The following is a 21,311-nucleotide window of genomic DNA, read 5'->3' as shown; positions in this document are numbered from 1 at the left end:
CCAGCTGTGGACCACGTGAGATGTTACATGTGGGACCGAGGCATTGCTCTACCAGTCTTGGTAGTCTGTTCGATGCTGCATAACTGAATTCTGCATCATTTGTCTACAATGGCTCATTCGCAAGTTAAATGTTATTAATGCTTAACAAATGGAATAAGATATCTTGGGAAGTTTTATGTACTTTGTAGATGTTCTTTTATTACATCCAGAATGAATATTTCTTCCCTAGATATTCTTATTCCCACCATCAACATTTCACTATCTCTACCTTGGAAAATCATTGAAGAGTGCTCTTTGACATCTAAAGGTCACTTTCATATTAATAGTCATATTGTAGCTCATTCATAATCTTCATATACAGTGTATGGTGACTATCATATTTGATTAATTTAATTTGTCAGCTCTTCACAAATCAAGAAATTGATAGCAATGAGGGACATGCCTGAATTTAGCATTTAGGCCTATATCATTACACAGGGAAAGGGCTTCTTTTCAACAATCTCCAACAATATGCCCTGAATGCCCTTCTTTTCCATTGCTTGTATGACCCTTTTTAGGGTCTGGAAATTACCCTTCTCCACATTGGCAATCAATCCCCAATTGATTCGGGATTACCGCTTGAGCTGCTCTTCCTTAGGGAACAAGGGAGGATTAACCAGTTCCCTGCCGAGTCATGCCCTGAAAGGTACAAATTCCGGGGAAGGGGGTGGAGAAGGGGGGTGTAGAGGGCCACATGAATGCCTCAGGCCCATCCCCGATAATAGCTGTGGGATTCAAAGGCGTTAAGATTAGTATATTGATCTGGCGCAGCTCACGTGCTACAGTCCCTTTTCTATCCATGTATAAAAAGTCCTTTGCTCTTCTTTTTGAACTCTGTGAGCAATCACTCAATACAATCCATCAAGCATGGATGGTGAGGAAGAGTCGTCTTGGCTAGGGGGCTGTGGATTGTGGTCAACGCTGTTTGTTGTGGCCGGGCTGCAAGTCACAACAGTGTGGCGGACAATCAATAAGGAAAACAGAGGACTCCAAGGACAGAATGTAGGGAAGAACCCCTGGAGAAGGCACCATGTACTCTCTCCATCACTGGTGAAAAGAACCTCAGTTATTATCAAAGTACCTCTCCCTGCAACATGCAACATTAGTACTAAATTTGCACAACTTCTTGAAAGTCACCCTAATATCGTTCCCACAACCCCTGAATAACACAGCCTACATCACCAAGCTATACCACAATCAATGCCAAAAGTTTCCTTCCTCTTTTTGACATATTCTTTTCCTTTTTCAGGCAGTAAACACATATATAGGCCCTAATGGATACATGTAAGATTGCTAACTCAGTTCAGCAAACACAAACTTGTATGCAATCATATATTGTATGTACCCTGAAGCAAAGGATATACCCATCTGGACTGCACACAACTGTGCCAATTCCCCAGCATTCAAACAAACAAAACAAAACAAAAACACCAATCTCTTCGCATGGCAGAATCACTAAGATAAACCCAATGGAAAAAAGAACTGCACTGTATCAGTGTATCTTGGCTGATTCACTTGTTTTTTATCACTGTACGCTGATCTAGCATTTATTTGAACAAATTTGAGGCACTACACATCCACACAGAAACAAATACATATGAAGTGCATGACTCCCAACGAACGCATCTTCTTTTTATGAAGCAGGCGGCAACACTAAGTGAGCACTTAAGCAGTGAGACCAATAATATGATATGAATTCATAACAGAGTGTCTGGAAAACTATGGGTGTTGCCCCTCTACCCCACCTGACACCCCTCCCCTCCTCTTCCCCCCCCCCCCCCCTTCACTTCAGCAACGATTGATGACAAAAATAACCAAGCTTGAAGCAAGTGACACTACACAGCTCAAAGTTATTACTGTCACAGGTCTTCAACTTCTCTTTCCCTCTCTTCAATTCTCTCCCCTGCTCTCTCCCTCTCTCTCCTATATACTCCAAGGACAAAATATGGTGGTGATGATGATAAGGAAAAAAATATATATTATGCCCGTGACCCCAGACACTGCGGACATGAAACCGAGAGTGCAGTAATGTAAAGGAGGCCCCATCAAGACACTTCAAACATGTCTTGACAAATGATGATGAAAGAGAGGGGAAAGGGAGATTTGAGAGCAGGGCGAGAGAAGAAGGAGAAGATAAAACACAACCCACTGGGGATACCATTACCGCTGCAGACAACTGCATCCTTTCACAAGCATCTCCATATAGGAAGGTTTCAGTTCTCTACCACTTGTACAAAATGTGCTGTCTGAGGGGAGGGGAAAAAAAAAACTCTCACTGAAGTTTCTAGCAGGCTATAATATTACTTGCAAGGATCTCACGGCCATATCCCCATCCACACTGTGTTACTGAGTTACAAATATGCACTGTAAAATGCCATACTGGCTATGCTATTTCCTGCTATAGTGTGAAGGAATTTTTAAATAAGAGCAGTAGTCTATACTTCGAAAAAAAAATGTTATCTGAAAGGAAAGTTCATGAACTTAAAACTGTATTAGACTGCTAGCTATCATGTACACGGTCTTTGCAAACTTCAAGGACATTATGGAATCTTTCCCTTCACATACATTATAGTCGATCCACTGTACATTGTACGTATATACCATCTTGAGAATTCTGCCTCCCATACCATGCAGGTGGTTCACATAGCACACAAGAACCCTAATGCTGCTTCACATGGTTTGCAGAACGTTGCTATGTTGGAAAGTCATTTCCACTTGGGCCTTGATATTTGACAGACACAAGTTTTAAGTGACAATCAAGCATAGAGAAGCATAGAGCATACAGAATGCCAAGAGGGGGGAGGGGGGGGGGATGGAGGGGGGATGGAGGGGGAGGGAGGGGGGATCATCCTAAAATTTCTGGCAGGATACAATATCATGTATGGGCGCTGAACAGATCTTGGGGGGAATACCGAGTCAGCACGATGCCAACGGGGCGTCAGGTTGCTTCACAGCTGAGAACCACAAAATTGGCAACAGCAACATCCAGCAACCCTGCAGTGGATCGCGAACACAGAGGAAACCGACCAGGCTGGAAGGTTGTCAACGATCTGGGAAAATTCTTCAGGAATGACTAAGCCCTGCTCACTTATCAACACAATATTGCACAGTGGATGGACTCTCATCTACACTACTGGCCTTGTATATAATGAACTATGGAACATTCTGGGGAGTACGAGAGTATCGAAAACAACAACAAAGAGTTTGGCTTGCAGGTTTTTCTCCATTCTATACTTTTCCTTCCTTTTGCTCTTTTTTTTTAATCTTCAATTTGGCTGACCGTGATGAAAGCTGGCTAGAAACTTTAAACACGAGATATTCTGACAGACAGACGCTTCCTTGATCAGTCTGGTTTCCTGTGACTTTCACATTGCGTCCAAATCCCACAACAGTTCAGCCGGTTCATGACCAGCCTTTGTTGACAAAAGAAGAAGCGGGATTTCGGCCAGATTTCCAAACGGCAGACAGAAAGCAAAGATGACACAGACATACTCATACACACATACACACACATACATACATTGTATAACTCACATGCAGTTGCAACATCTACACTATGTACGGCTCGACACTAAAATTTATATTTAGTGGCCTGTTCAGGCCATTATACAGTGGACTCCTGTTATAACGACGTCCTCGCTGCAATCTATGCCCAATTTCTTGTGCAACATCCTCAAATGTCAGCAACATGCTATGCAACAATCCTCCAAAAGTGGCAACATGCTACAATGTAAAAAAAAAACGTGATCACATATAAAAGTAGAAAGCATATCAATGCAAAACTTGACAAACATCATACTACCACTGATACTTATGAAATTTGTGGGCAAAACATGAGACAGAACATCAAACGTAAACACCACAATGGGAAATACAACTTTATAAGTCGCGAAATAATGTGCACTACATGTACATGTTCAGGATGAGCACTCCGCGCACATACAATTTTTGTAATATTCTCACATTCAGAGATTACTATATCCTCAAATTTCAAATTGTGGACCACCCTAAATTGTGTGATATCGATACTCAACACGAGGGCTGCTGTTTAGTGTACTATAAAATCAACCATACAAAAAAACAAGGATTCCTTTCTTGTATTATTTCAGGCCAGGATAGCCTGCCTGTGTACAGGCTTCACTCACAACAAGTTTTATTTGAGGCGGGCTCTATTCATTTCTATCTCAAGACCTCCTCAAAGAATTGGGTTTAAGTTATAAACACACTATGCCAAAGTGAAATAGAGTCCAAAACTAGTCTACACCCAAAAATGAATTCGGAAGAAACTACGTCTGAGGTTATCAGCAGTTCAGGTGACTTTGATTTTGTGGCAGTTTGGCAGCAAATACCCCACTGTCTCCTGTATTCAAGCCAAGGATACAAGACAAATTTTGTTGTTGTTTTTTAAATGGATCATCGTCAAAAGACACTTCCTTTTTGTAGGTACTTTCTATCACGACCGCCTTCATAAGAACAAATGTGTTTCACAGCATTTAAACCCGTAAAATGTTGGTGGCAACCCATGCACTCGCCTGTCTGACACATACCGTATCATTTTTTCTCACTACCTAACATGAACTACTTCACCCGAACAGAACTCTTATAATACTACTTTGTGTCTTTGAATTGTGTTGGCCCAACAAAACAGTTAACTGCAGTCTACAGCCTTGGAATAATTTGGCAAAAGTGCCATCAGAGATTTAATGGCAAAATTTGTTAATATTATCCCCCCCCCCCACCCCAACCCCCCAAAATAGAAGAGATAATGTGAAGAAAAATTATTCACTTATCAAAATCAATTATTCTCACTGCTGACAAGTCTTTTCCAAAGAAAGAAACATTGTTTCATGGAAATGGTCTGACATGTAGTATTAGGACACATGTCATCAGCCAGTTTTTTTCTCGCATAGAGTTTGTACATGTCCACACAGCTGTACTTTTCATGTCATCACTGTACAACAATGCATTTTGTGCTGCTAACTAATGCATACAACATATTGGCAATTTCTCTTTTGACAACACCATCGGAACCAATAGGCCTACAGCACTGGGCCTTTTAGCCACTCTGTTGAAGCATGAATACACACATATACACTTTGTATTATACACACTGTCTTTCTTCCCATGATTCTGGACACTGCAAATGATCTGAATCCAAACACAGCGAGGGAGGCGCCGCCTCAATTCACCTCCTGTTCGTTCCTCGCTCTACTTGTGTTGTAACGATGCTTAATCTTGTTGACTGATTCTCTTTTATCCACGATGGCATATTCCCCTTTTTCCTCCTTTTCTAATAAACTGTAACCCTGTCTTCCCCCCCCCCTTCTTTTTTGCATTCCTCTTTTTTCCCCTAGGACATTATCTTGTCCTTCGTTTCACAAAGGACATATCTTTCACAATAGCCCAGTTAAGCCACTCCGATCTGCTCTTTCTCTTTGGGGCCACTGGCAGACAGTGCCCCCCAACAATAGACCCACTCACACAAAACCGCGCAGGGCCTCTCCTGCTATCCCCCCGCACTCCACAATGCCAGCATCTATACAACAATAACACACTGAGAGGGATGACAAACCACGGGTTGGGGCACTGTTGCAACTTCTTTCAAAACAAGTTAACTCCAGGAAGGAAAGGGGGGAAAAAATCCATACTAGGCAGCAGGGTGACTGAATTTTTATTCTTGGTCCCATCCCAGTCTCTCCAAGGGCATTACGACACAGTGACAAAGTACTTTGATGTACTGAATACAGAGCTAGGATTTCTGCTCTTGTTTGTCTTTCTATTCTTTCCCCTCTAGTACAAGTAGTATCTCCTGTTTTCTGTCTCTCTCTCTTTTTTTTAAAGAACTCGCCTCTCCTACAAAGTATTTCTTTCTCTTTTTATTGAGGTTATAAATGCAGCGATCTTGTGTAACGTAAGCACACACACACACACACACACACACACACACAAACAAACAGGCTACAATGATTTGTTGCATCACAACCTAACCATGGATTAATCCCACTCTCAATGTACAGAGATTTTATCCTGGGAATTAGCAATAAGACATAATACTTTCCCTCCAAGAATCAACCAAAAGATGGGGAAAAAACATGCAACAACAACAAGTCTTAATTTTCTCATGTGCCTTACTACATACCATGTACATTTGTAGATCTACCCTCCCAGCTTGCTCTATGAGCAAGATACAAGCAGAGTCTCCATAGTGATATACATATTCCACTTTCATATCAAATGCATACCCAAACTGAGTCAATTTTGCACAACGATGGCATGGCACACAAAGCTATCAGGGAACCTACAGCACAGCATCTCCTTGGCTTTGAAACTGTAGTACTGTCACCCCTAGGAGTTTCCCTCCCCCCCCCCCCCCCCCTCACCCCAACCTTCAACCATTTGAGTCATTCTTTACCAGGTTCTTGCTAACTCAGCACATCTTGTGCAACACTGGATAGTACAATGTATATGTCTGCATTGTCACATTACACGTACATTAAAGCCATACACTCACATACAGAAAGCCATGTACTCACATGAAATGACGAATGTGAAAAAATCTTTCCATGCATGTATATTTCGTTATCCCCTGGGCTACCTGTAGATTTTTACTCCAAGCTTCATGGGTGCAGATCTAGAAATATGAACACTAGATTATAAATTATATACAAGTAGAGTAGGCATCATTTCTCCCTCCCCCTTTCTTTTTGGCCTTACAGGAATATTCCATAATCCATCTACAAATAATGTATGACCCTCTGAGAAAGATCCTCAAGTCATAACATGGAGTTTAGATCAGCCAAGGTTAATGTCAACAACATCCTGAAAAGCAGTCCGTATTGGTCTCTATAATATTGACCTGTACACCTGTACTTATCCACAGTCTTGTAGATACAATTGTACATGTACTCCAATGATTATAACACATGCACTGATTCAGTGCTGGGGGTTTGAATGCACTTTAACATCACAGACAAGCTTCATGTATGTATACATGTACTGTAATTCAAATGTCAGTATGGCAGCTTTGCTCGGAATGGTATTTAGTACCGTAGTAATGCATACCAACATGCACACATACTGTCAAACACATTCATTGGTGTCCCCATCCATCATGCAGCAAATGACAAAATCTGCCGTTGTTTGTCAAGTAAACTGACATCAGTGTGCACTAGTTTGTATTTCCTCTCCCTTTTTTATGGGGGGGGGGGGGGAAGGGTTACCCCTCCTGTTATTCTTCTTCCTACATTGACACCCTTCGAAGTTGAAAATAGCCTGACAGGTTGATTGATGAACCACAGTGATACAGCTTGCTCAATCTTACCGCGGGAGATGCGGGAGTGATATTATGAGAAGGAGGAAAGTTTGCAGACTGACGATGTTGGGACAGAGACAAGGAAGAATGGGGGAGGGGGGTGGGAGTTGCAGTGATAGCTGAACACACACATGTGGAAACTCCCGCAGAAGAAGCGAGCCACAGCTTGGCCTGGACTGGAGTCCCCAGAGGGCTGCGGCTTCCACAGACAGCGGGTGGGGAAAACTACACCCAGCATGACGTACACAAGTAGGCCTACATCTGGCTTGTAAAGCGTAGAGGAGTAAAGTACTGTACACTGATGCTGGTAACATTTGGGATAATGTCAACCGCGTCTAACATTAGCATCTGCGTTGCCCTGTAAATAGATAAGGCTGCATGACTTGTTGTTACTCGATCACACCACATTCTCAGTGTAGGGTACAGAGATACAACATTGTGCAGTTGTACATAAGCAAGGTAATGGTGCATGATTGCATTGGTAACCTTTCCTATCAAATGAGTGCATTCCTCTGAGCAAAGGGTTTCATGTTGCTAAAATGTCAAAATTATATCACAAGGACTTCCAGGAATAGTCACAATGGTCACCAAACCTGACTGAATAGTAATACTGTAGGCCTATACGCCGTTTATTTCGTGAGGTTTTTATTTTTACAAATTTTGCAAGCTGCTACTAACGAAATTAAAGACACGTGCAAATAATTACTCTGATCCCGATATGAATGTGACGCACACAAATATATCCCTCCGTTCACTACGGTACTCCACGATCACAAATTTAGCCACTACAGGTAGCAAATTCGTCACGAAGTCCCGATTCGCGGCAATTTAGACTCGCTAAATTAATGCCAAATACAGTAACAGAAAAGACTACAATAATACACATCAGCTGACATGAAAAAAAAAAAAATCTTGAATTTAGCAAAGAACATGTGCACTGTTTGGAAGAACAAACCAAATACTATAAAGCAAGATCTTTTCAAGGCATGAAATTGTCATGAATTGGAGCCAATTAGGTACAGTTTGCATCGTACGGTTACAAAAAATTCCATTTCATACTCTCTTCTGTTGGACTATAATGGCTGTGAAAAAGCTACAAACGTGTATTACTCAATAGCAATATTCAGATGGATGTCGTGTATTTCCATAGTATTGCTAAAATCAAAACCAACTACCTGAATGTGACCTTGATAATTCACATTTAGTCCGATGTTAAAAATACTGTGAGTGCGCATACTCATACATTTCTTCTCTTTCTATGCTACGGAATGGCGCACAGGCAAATTTGCTGCTGACATCAGATTTCAGATTAAGGTGGGTATTCATACATACAATGAAACATATGGCACGGAAGGGCAAAATCAAAACTGAGAATGCATTGAGCAGGATCATTCAGTGAAAAAAGCAATGAATATGTGTCACTAACCAGCTACAAGACCCTTTGCTCTACATGTGCACATCTGGAATCATTACATACTAGTGTGTAGTATCACAACCGCTGCAACTCTGTCCCCGTGATTCAAATGTGAAGACGAGTTGGGGAGGGGGGATATTTGCTTAATTTTCCTCTTCTATGAATAGCTACTACGACCTCAAAATAAAAGTAAATAAGAACATGACAGCCGGGTGCAGTTGATATTTGGCACTCCAGGCTTCTCTGTACTCTGGTGATGGGAAGGGGAAGTATAAATCAATTACTTGACCAAAAATACCCCAGCATGACTCCTTCCTCCCCCTTCTCCCTGTACCTCTTGCAAAGAGCATCTTTTTCTTTATTCCCCGCACCATCTTTCCCCCCTTTCCCGAACCCCCTTTCCTGTTTCTCCTTCACTCTGTGGCGCAAGGCATATATGCATACCTTGACAATTATAGCATCGAGTAGGCTTGTGTGAAGAGCTTGTGCGGACAGCAACACAAACTGAAGAGTTATTTTGCCAAAGGTCAAACTCTCCATCTGTCTCTGCCCTCCCTTCCTGGCAAAAACAAAAAACAAAAACAAACAAAAAAACAAAACACACACCACACACACACACACACACACACACTAACGAAAACACAAGACAAAACAAAACAAACAAAACTTTGGTCAAACTGGTCTTGATCTAACTTTTGAAAGCTCTGGAATTTTGGAGAGACAAGAGTGGATAAAAAATATGTTTTGCCTTGCCACCTGCCACTTTTGTTTTCCTTCAAATCAATGATTGAAGTCAAAGTGACAAACATCGCAATATCAAAAGAAACAACAAAATGGGGGGGGGGGGTGCTCTATTTCACATGATCTATGAAATGAATAGAAACATATCAAGGATAAAAGATACATCTGATATCAACAAGAGACCAGGCAATAATTTTCCAACTCAAATTTGATTAACAGCAATTTCAGCTGATGAACACTACATGTATTTCAAATGGTATCCTGTACACTTCTATGGAAGAAAACTTCTACACAACAGTTTTGTGTAGCAGTGGTGTTAAAATGCATAGCAAATTGTGATGCGATACCAGGAAAATTATTCCCTGGAGACTGCTATGTTTACATCCCCCTCCCCCCCCCCCCCCCCCTGCCACAGTCTGAACAGTTTTACATTGTAGTTGCCTCCTTCATGTACAATTTTGTGTACAAGGTATAAAGTCCTCTAGCCCCCTTCCCCTACCATATCTCTCTCATTGGCCCTTCTTCCTGCCCCTTCCCCCCTCCCCCCCCCCCCCTGCTTCTGAACTCTCCCTCCTCTTTCTCTCCTTTTTTTGCCCTCTCTCAAGTATCATCAGAGCAGGAAGAGCGATATGCAGAGCCATCTCCCAGGGTCATGAATAAAGATGAACAGCGACTTTTGCCTGAAAACAACAATGTTGAAAAAAAAAAAAAAAAGACCCGGAAATGGCGAGATGAAAGCTAGGGGTTCACTCTCTCAGGGGGAAAAAAAAAAGAAAGGGAATTCTAAGGAAAGTTCCCGCACTCTCATCCATAAATGCACATAAATTTTCAGCCATCAATCCCGCAGCTTCGTTCATCCCCAGCACACGCACCACCGAGACAAATAACCAACAAGGACAGGCCACAAGCTCTAATAGTAATTTACCATGATATCAAAAACACTGGAATATGTATAGATGGAACAAGGCTCTGTTTTATGAAGAGTTACAACTGATTATATGGTTGATATCTATCATAAGTCTATGGGAACCTGTGTGGTAAGGGAATTTACAATCGTTTAGGCCTATATCTTCTGATAAAATGGGGCCCTGGTATATCATACTGTATTTATTAACTAGTGGTGGGGGACCCAAGACCCCATATCCACTGTGGCTGTTCACCTCCCTGGTTAGAGCAAGCCATGAATGCACAAACCAGGGCAAGGTGTTACGAAAATAAAGAGATTCATAGATTAATTCATAGATACAACAAAGGAAACAGTGAGTCGACCAACTCACTTGCTGTATGTGCTGTGCAACTAGCATAGAAGCTTGGCTATTTGTATGCTTTCAATCTAATCACAATACAGTACTACTATGACATAGCAATTCATATTTAACAACCAGCACTCTACAACAATTACAAAGCATGCATGCACACACACACACACACACACACATACACACACAATGCACATACACAAGCTCAAACCACTGTCATTGAGTGAATGAAAGTGATGCCATAATTCTAATGTGTACAGTTGTGGTACAGTACGCGTGACAATTTCATGCTTTCAGTTTCATTCAGTCCACAATGCCACACAGCTGCAGCCAAACAAATTTCTTAGCGGGGACAGGAGACTCAAACAAATTACAATCATAACAACCCATCCCACACACAATGACATGCCATCTCATTCAGGCTACCTAAACAGGAAATGTTAGCATTTCATACAAATTCTCATGATGCAGGATACCAATGTGTACATTTTGCCTCAAGACCCATTCCCCCCCCCCCCCCCAAAAAAAAAAAAAACAACAACAACAACAACAACAAACAAACAAACAAACACACTAGAGGAGCAAATACTGACAAAAGCATTATTTATATATACAGGAACCCATCCAGAACTTTCTGACAAATATTTACAGAGCTCAACATATTTTTCTGTACACACCTAAATAGGGCCTAATACATGTACAGCTGTAGCTCTAACTCACTGATTCCACTGCAAACAATATGACAAGTTTAAAGTCATCGTTCATTTGCTTCGTTTTGTTTGTTCTTTTTCTCTTTGCTTTGTTTGATAAATATTTTTGATTTCTTGTATTTTGTTGTAACTGATGAAGCACTTTGAGTCTGTACAGAAAAGGAGCTATATATTGGTTACGATTATTATCAAATCATTATTATTGTTATTATTATCATTGTTGTTGTTATCATTATTATTATTTTCTCACTGTTTGATTTCAACTTTGTTAATTTCAATACAGGCACAAGTTTCCAGCCATATACTGAACACACATCTTATATTGTGCAGGATACAAAAGCCTGTTCACAGTACAATGTACATGTACAGTATGTAGGCCCCTACCTCAAAATGCTCGCAGTAATGCTCAGGGCAATTGTGTTGATATCTTATGTATCACATCCATGTGTAGCTTGAACCAATCAACAACATACTCTTTTAGATTTATCCTACAGTGTACATGATCTCATGTACACAACTCCTACAATGTATGCCTACACTTTATAAAGAGAAAACACACACACCCCTCAGTGAACCACCCCTTCTGCACGATATATCCATTATAAACTCGATCTGTAGCCAAATCAACACCCGAGCCACAGTCATCAGTCAAAGCGACCTGGCTTATACATGTACAATTGTATTGACCCATGGCTACACAGTTCCTCATCAACAACCTCCAGTAAATGAATGACAAATTTCGTTAATCATCACCGACAAATAAACAACTAAAACTACTGCAGCTACCTCTCTCTCACTGGATCTGAATGAATTAGCGCAACGAGTTTAGAGCCACTCTCATCACACACAGTTGTTTTATCTCCCTTCACAGAGATTACACTGAGTGATCACTATGTTTGTGTGTACATGTGTGTGTGTATTGTATGTCTGTCTCCTCATACACAATCTGATCAACTTATTTGTGTGTAAAAAAGGGAATACTAGCACATACAATGCAGAGCCTCCAGAAAATGGTTTGTGTGTATGTGTGTGTGTGTGTGTGTATGTGTGTGGGTCAGTGTGGTACAGCCATTGTGTGCGAACAGAGAAGGGTACCCTGTGTGAATAAGTGACCCAGCATGTAAAATGCATGGCTGCCTGGACGAGCCAAATGTGGGAGTGTGTGTACAGGTCTAGTATGGTACCTAGTACGCTTCCACCTAACACAGAACCTTGGCAACAATGTACAGGGGCCTGCATGTGTATGGGAGCGTAATATATCTCGCAGTGTGTGTGTGTGTGTTAGCTACAGTAGTGTGTGTATGTGTGTGTTTTCGTACATGAGTTAGCTTCCCTATGTTATTGCAGGCAGCTGCATACTAAAGTATCCACGCTTGTGGCTTTCCCATATTGAATGTGTAGTGCACCCACCGCAATAAATTAATACCTCATGAGGTGTATATTATGGCAAAACATGCCTAGAGAGCGGCGCTGCTGGATAGTGTCCTATATGATATAAGGATATTGGGATTGTTTTTCATAATTGTGCAAAAATTGCACATGGTGCTCATAATATGCGGTGAGACAAGCCCTGGTTATAAAGCTCTTTGATCCACAGTTCGGCAAGATTCTAAAGGTAGTGAATTTGGTAAACTTATCAGCATATTGGCAATGTAATTGCATCAATGGGCCACAGGCAATATGAAAACAACTTTCCTTGGCAATTTTTCTCAAATGCTGAATTGTTGTACTATCCCATAGGGCCTACAAGTATGCCTTTTTCAGCAGTCAGGCTGACTGCTAAAGAACTACACTGTATTGTCAAGTGTTCTAACTCTGTCCAGTGCTACACCAATGTCATTCATACATATTTGTACATGAACATGTACACCATGTTGTGTATTTTGCGGTGGTTGTAATTGAGAGAATTTCGCAGTCAAACAGCCAGTCTAGAATTCAACAACAGAGACGTACTGTACAAATGTGCAGCTTCTCCATGGTGGAATATACCAAAAAGTTTTCCCTTTATCATTCTGTCCCTGTGGTTTTCGATGAGGAATTCAACCACACACTAAACTGCTACACAGTAAGATTTTATTTTCAGACTTGTGAACACCATAACATGTGGTAAAAAAAAAACCAGACTTCCCATTTCAGTTAGCCTCTAGACACAGGTACAAGCTACATTAAAAGCATTTTGTCCAATGGCAAAATCAGCCATCACACTTTTTTCTTTTTCCAAATCGCCCTGTCAGAATGAATCATTTCCATTCTATACCACAGTCTCCTCAGACTGTGCTAGGAAACAACTGTTCAGTTCCTTCTTCAGGAGAGACAAGCACGACAGGAGCCAAGATATAGGACTACTGGTTTTGTCGACAAACACATGAACAGTTGTACGGTACACTGCCCTGCTCACTGTTTTGACATACCCAGCTCTCAGATATTTATCAGCACCTGCAACTACAGCACAATACACACATATTCATCACTTGCAATGTCTAAGTAATCCGGTAACCTATCAACAAAAAAGGTTGCCTTGCCAGAAAGAAGATCATATAACTGTAATTATGCCTATCATCTCTGTAATACAGAAAACGTTATGAAGAGACTAACTGCTGTCACATCATTTTTCCCCCATCTCTTGGATACAGTTTTACAGCCCTGCTGCCCTGTACAGTAAATGGCTAACATTGTTTTCGAATGAAATTGAATCACACGCTGTCCTTCTGCGGCAGCAAAGTTTACATCCAGCCTTGAAGCATAGATTGTCTGTACATTGTACTGTAAGTGTACATGTACACATTGTATCCATGCAAAATGGAACTTAGTTTGACAATGTGTGCAAATGACCTATAGTATGGGTCAGACTGTACATTAGAGGAACAGCATGCTATGACTATATACACACACACACAAGCTGAATGATGCCGACCATACACACACCAGCCTACAAACATGGCACAAACACAGACAAAACACATGCATAAACACACACACCCTCACACACATACACGCACACACACACAAATGATCAATCACTTTTGGCACTCTGTAGTTGTACAAACCAATCTGCCTTGAAATGGTATATTCAGAAATGAACACACAGCTTTTTTGTCTATTTCCCACAACCACGTTTACACATAACACAGCAGCCAAACCTATAGATACCACTACATGTACCTTATTAACAATGATATTCAGAGCAAACAGGACTGGTGGTGATCATAGGTGCAAGTTTGTAATCTTTATAGCAACAGAACAGAAGCCATGGATTTCAACAAAGTCATTGGTTAATGCACTATTACTAAATTTGCAAAGAGACTACAATTTTGTAGGATATTTCTGCAAAAGAGGCCTCAACCTCTCTAAGGCTTGCAGTCAATTTGTGATCGCTGAGCACTAAAAAACGTGCATCAAAGCTCGACCTCCCATGCCAAAATTTGACAGTGTGCAAAAGTAGGTTTCTACATGTACAGTAGTAGCCGGAAGTATAATCTTGGACAGCATTATGGATGAATTACCGGTATGGGCAGCTTGCCTTATATTCTCCATTCCTGCATAGGTTGTACACATACAGGCCTGTAAGTAAACTCAACATATAAATTATAAACACAGAATACCTTCAGTGTTAGGGAAGCATATAACTGGAATTTTCTGCCTACAGACTTGTAGTCATGGCTTCACCAAAAGGAAGTTGGACATACAATGCAATGGACATGGTTGGACATAACCATAGCAGATTCATCTACAGCACTGTACCAGCATAGCAGCAGCATACAGTGTACACATACAGCCACTACCAAAAATTTAAAAGAAGGCACCTTCTAAACTACAGTAGCTGGAGAGAAATAGATTTGAAAGCTCTGTCGAGAAAGTGCAGGTCACCATGTGGTGTATCAGTGTACTTGACAGCAGAAGCTAGAAGTAACTGCATTTTTTTTTTTTCAGTAATAAAGATAATAAAGTAAATTTGTGGAATTTGCATGAGAAGATGACACTACGGCCCAAATTCACGAAGGTGGTACAAATGAAACCATGGTTTTAACCATGGACAAAAACCATGGAGCGCCAAGTGTCGCACAGAATATTTCGTTACGAAATTGGTCATTTCATCAACAAAATGACTGTTTCGTTAACGAAATGTAATTACAAAATGTTGTCATTTCGTTACGAAATAATAATTTCATCGACGAAATGACTGATTTCATAACAAAATATTCCATGCGACACTTGGCGCTCCATGGTTTTTGTCCATGGTGTAAACCATGGTTTCATTTGTACCAACATCATGATTAGTGTCTGTACTATTGCAATAAATCTTATCTTATTCTTATTAGACTATAATTCCATATAGGGCCACAGAAAATGTAAAGTCGAAAGACACCAGACATAATGAATAGTACAAGAACTGCAGGATAACAAAATCCCAGTTACATGTAGGCCTAGGTAAGCTCTAGTTGCTACTGAATGCTACTTAATTTGGCAAAATTTGTGTAGTTTCTCACTTTAGGATGGAAAACCCGAGTGATACACAGTGTCAGTGAACAAGACTGAAAGTGTAAGCTTCACTATAAATAATCTAAATGAAGGAAAATATCAATGGAACATTGCCAATACCATATCTACATCTACGTCAGGGACTTATTTATATTAAAAAGTGACAATTCAGGTCAACATCATTTTGATCCCAAACTGTTTTCAGCTGTAACAGTGTAGGATTTATCAGTGACACTCACACTGTCACTGAAGCCTGAACTGACATTTGCCAATACGTAGATCTACCATGCAAATCAAGACTAAAAAGTGTTCAATTCAAAAGTGTTATAATAAAATACCACGGACTATGGAGCATATGTTCTGATACATTTGAATTCTATATCTGGAGGTAATTTGGAAAGCAAAGACCATTTAGTCCCGGCCGAGTATCGCTTTGTGAGGCTACATGTGCGTGGTATTCTACGAGCGGCGTTTACTAGACGAACGGAGCAGCAGCGTTTTGTACACGCGAAGTCTTCAAAACATCAAGATTACCTCGTGCAATTTACGTTACTCGATGACCGTCAGCTCATAAAAATTGAACATACTACACTGTAAATACCAACACATTTCATCGCATTTTTTGATGCAATGTGTAGCAGGGCGTGGGCTACTATGATATTTTTACGATAAAATATGAATTTTTTTCGAAAATATTCATCAAAAAGAGCTATAATAAGCGAACATTGCAGGCAAAACACTTCATCACCGACGCAACCCTTGTGCGATTCGCGTGTGATCTTGCATTACCACGCGCTACAACCAACGATTCACGTCAACTTACCGCTTAAATTGCTCCAAAATTTTATCTTCTCGAATATTATCCGGTAAATTTCCGACCCAAAGATGCCTGGTTTCGCGCACCATGCTTGCCATGGGTCATAGTCCCGGTTAAAATCCTTGCAAATATCTCGAAATTAACGTCGTTTTCGGGCGTGAAATCCACATTATTTTTCCAGCGTAGTCGTAGTAATGTTGATAACCTCAGCGTAGTACAGTGGTATCCCGTGTGCCTAGCCGTTAACTTGCAGAGTTATTCAAGAAAACCCTGGCCCAGCGTTCAGGCGCATAGCTGGCTCGCGGTTCGCTCGGGGAAGTTGTGAGACCCAAGTTGTATCGTGGTTTGTGCATGACGTCATCGCGAAAAGAGCGCCTGCCTTGCTGTAGTATGTCGCAGGCACACTCGCGATGTGTTTTCATGGCTCGTATACGGCACACACAATGTACATAGGCGTCATTGTGCACCACACTAGCCGTAATGTATTTACATTGAGCAGTGGAAATTTCCCTGTGCGCGCTCTCCCTGCGACATAACTGCCGAGTTTTGCCCAGAAAATACATATAGATATATGTTTCTCGAAGGATATTAATGCGATTTTATCCTGGAATATACGTGGAACATACTCTGGGATAACTTAATTTGGATTTAGTCGTGATATTTCGTGTAGATTGCTTTCATTTCGGCGGTGAAACAACGCTACAGACAAAGCACTGAGACAAAGCCGTGTAGTAGAAAGCGCCCAAGGAAAATAAATCGGGCGGGGCTGAACAACGAAATTCCTCGGCAAATTTTGATCCTTCTCTGGCGGAATACGGGAATATATTAATAAATATCATCTTTGAAACGAATACCTCATTGATTTCATGACAAGTTAAGCAAGTAGAGAGTAAGAGTATATGGCGTACGATGTACGTTCTCAATTCATCTCAGTGCACACAACGAATTAGCGTACCAAAGAAAATGGCGGCTGTGTCTGTGTTTCTTTATCTTGATCATAATCGACCCACATCGAAATGCATAGCCCGTGTTTCGACACGCTCTTATATTCTTCCGAGCAGTGTTTCGAACTTGAGTCATATTGAGCGTACATATTAGAAAGACCTTTTTTTCGGGTTTGTACATCTGTAGAGAAATGAAAATTTCCCCTATTTCTGACACTTATTCAGGTAGAGTTTCTCGCAGTCACTACCTATGTCAGTGGGAGTTTCTCGTAGAATATGTGTGCGTTCTTTGTCTTGGGTTATCACGGGATCACACGTATACTGACTGGGTAACACTTTGTACTGTCATTGTGTTGACCCAGTTCACATATTGTAGCATAGGCCTACTTCCCTTCTAAACCCAACTAGCTATCTAAACCAGTCCCCTAGAATAAACACAGCCGTCACCATAACTAACATTTGTATGCCAATTATCTTGTCACGTCAATACAAGAAGCGTGGCAATTAATTAAATGTGTGGTAAGTGCTATTGTGAGTATGAAGCCTAGTCCATTGTCCATTGGCATATATGTGCATGTCAATCTGTTCTTGAGTTGTTGTTTTTCTTTCTAAGTTCTTTCTTTTTGTGGGACAAGGTATGAGGAATATATGTCAGTGGAATTCTATTCCCACAATTCAAACCTAGGGAAAATTAACACGCACGAAGCAAACTGGTTTAAACAAAAGTCGATTGAGTATGTCTGATGATTTGCATGCATTATCTTCAGTGGGTTGCGAATATGCTCACGCTCTTCGAGTCATATTATTAGACCTAATTGGTACTTGTATATGCGCCTCGCATCATTATAGAAGGGGCGTTGTGATAGCACTATCAGTATTTGATCCAGCTGTATACTAATATAATCACATTGTGCTGTACTGTTTTGTGCTGGTACATGACTACCGCTTGATGCAGTGTCGGCATACTAATACAGTTTTTACTTCATTCTGTTCTTCTTCTTCTTCTTTTTCCTCCATAATCCCAGCAGCAGCAACTGTGTTTTCCACAGCTAATTTTTCTTTTCTTTTCTTTTCTTTTGTCGTATAACTTGGTAGACTGTGAGAGATGGTACCTACAGGAAAAGATCCTAAGAGTACGAGTACATTAATTTTGTATGTTGTGCACCAGGGTTATAGGAAAAAAGACGATGTATTGGTAGCCCGATCAGAAAAGGGAGGTAACTCTCAACTTTGCATGCACTGACTGCCTGTAGTAGGCCTACAGTCCACTCTATACTAGTTACATGTACACTGTAATACGTAAAACTATCCAATTAACTTCGCTTTGATCAAACAAAAGGGAGGGGAAAATGGCTTGCGTACGAGTCGGTCGTACTCTAAATGCCTACGTGGCAGAACCCAATTAGCATGTCGGTACTATCGATTTTCTCTTATCTTTATTCTCATTGAAAAGGGTTACGTGCACACTCCTATTATGCTCGTACTTTTATTGATGGTCTACTTTTGCGAGTCTTTCAATTTAGGGAGCCGTTTTCTATATAGGCTTGAGCTTTTCATCCTTGGTTACTATGGAGAACAGAAAGAGAGTGGGGTACACTTGGGCTAGGGGGAGGGTGGGGTGCAATATGGGGTGCTCTATAGAGATTTCAATGGGCACATAGCAATGAATAGGAACTCCCTTCCAAAGTCTGGCTGTTCAGTCTCTTCTATTATTTTCAAGTTTGAACCTGTGTAAACGAACTCATGTGCAATAATGCACTTATAGTTGAGATCCCGATGTACTTGCGGATATTATGGCAAGTCGTCTCTGATTTGAACGACCCTCTACCATTGGGAGTACAGTATAATTTATAATAAAAAAAAGTTCGAATTATCACATTTTTGATGCATAGATAGATGCCTATGTACTCTCTAAAAAAAATCGAGTGAAAATTTTCACTCTTGAAGGAGTGAATACAAAAAAGAGTGAATTTAGAGTGAAATTGGAGTGAATATCGAGTGAAAATGTTCATTTTCACTCGTTTTAGAGTGACGTCAGGGATCACTCCAAAATCTTCGAGTGATCCTGAGGTCACTCCAAAATGAGTGAAAATTAACGTTTTCACTCGAAATTCACTCTTTTTTTTCTTTTTTTATTCACTCCTTCAAGAGTGAATATTTTCACTCGATTTGTTTTAGAGAGAGTTCAGCTGTGTTCGCAACAAACCCACAAATATACGGAAATATCACTAACTTTCTCAATAAATCATAATAATTTTCTAGAAATTATTTTAATAAAGCTATCGTTCATGTTTTTGCATTTTTGACGGTACATAGCACTGTTATATTGATTAACATTTTTACATTGGTTGTTTCACCCTAAAACTCACATTGTAGCACTTATTGGAGCACTGAAACTGGGTCGTTATTGTTTTTCATCTGCAAGTGCGAGTAAATAGGGGCATTAACGTAACCGATCGCAAACTTCGGATACTTCTCTCTTCTTTTTTTTTTTCAGGGGAAATACCGCAAAGTAACACGCCGAAAAAAAAAAAATTAGATAAATAAACTGGTGATCATGGGCATGACGATCCTTTGCGGTTGCATATTGCATTTCTGGCTTAGACTGGTTATGAAGGTCGCAAGTAACAAAGTGTATGGGATGCCACTCACGTGATCACAATGAATGTGCAGTACAGTGTAAATAGATATATGACCATAATTAAATATTTCTCACCAACAACCTCGAGAACCACATAATTATTTTTGTTTGATGAGCGAATCGAAGGTCATTCGGTTCCACGTGACGTACAGCCTGTAATTAACACGCTAAAAATAATTAACATCACAGGTTTACACCTCGTCATGTTTATGTATACAGGCCTTATAACAACTGCACATGTATTTCTAAAAGCCTGGGTAGGTGTTCTGTTGCTTCGGATTTACAAGTATACGTACAGCTGTACTGTAGTCCTAATTTTATGCTCAAGAAAGTCGTTACCCACAGCTCTAAATAGGTTTTTCTTTCCTTAACAATTGGTTATTGCTTGACTTCCTCTCCCCTTTTTAAAACTTAAAGTAGATGAAATCACTTACAGCGTTGCACATGACTGTACATTGTATAATCTGGCCGTCCCCCAAAATATAACAATGAAGGGCGACTTATACTGTACCTCTCTCATAAAATATTACAATCTTCCGTATGCGCAAGCTCGCCTACGATGTGTAGTACACAACGATGAATTTCAAGGTTTTCACCTCTCTCTCTCCATAAATTTATCTGCAAAGTGTGTATATTTTCATTATATATATATGTATATTATTGTCTGTCTATCTAACTATCTATCTCTACACACTATCTCTTATTGTCGGCGGCCCTACATAAACCTGCGCTGGTACTCGTCACTCTACGTAATACAATAGGTCGAAATGTACTGTATGTGATTTTAAGAGCTGTGCATACAAATTACATGATACCCCAGTCCAAATATGTTTTAGTCTGATGAGAAGAAGTAAAATATTACGAGTTCAACGGTAAAATTTTGATTGAAATCGGATGAAGAATAAGGAAGTTATGACATCGGAAGTTTCGCTAATTTTTCAGGAAAACAGTTCTT

The 21,311-nt window shown here is 40.4% G+C and overlaps 1 protein-coding gene across 1 annotated transcript in view; it reads right to left on the bottom strand.

Moving 5' to 3' along the window:
• The window catches only part of LOC139711725 (uncharacterized), a 121,649-nt gene extending 104,124 nt beyond the window's left edge, over positions 1-17,525 (bottom strand). Inside the window, exon 1 of the mRNA XM_071623583.1 lies at positions 16,778-17,525. Coding sequence (XP_071479684.1) covers positions 16,778-16,869 — 92 coding nt within the window. The 5' untranslated portion in view covers positions 16,870-17,525. The remainder of the gene's footprint in view (positions 1-16,777) is intronic.
• Positions 17,526-21,311: the final 3,786 nt, after the last annotated feature.

This window comes from Diadema antillarum, unplaced genomic scaffold (assembly GCF_040938485.1).
Source record: "Diadema antillarum isolate AM-2024a unplaced genomic scaffold, OU_Dant_1.0 seq00001697_RagTag, whole genome shotgun sequence".
Taxonomy (NCBI): Eukaryota; Metazoa; Echinodermata; class Echinoidea; order Diadematoida; family Diadematidae; genus Diadema; species Diadema antillarum.
This window is presented reverse-complemented; position numbering and strand designations above follow the sequence as displayed.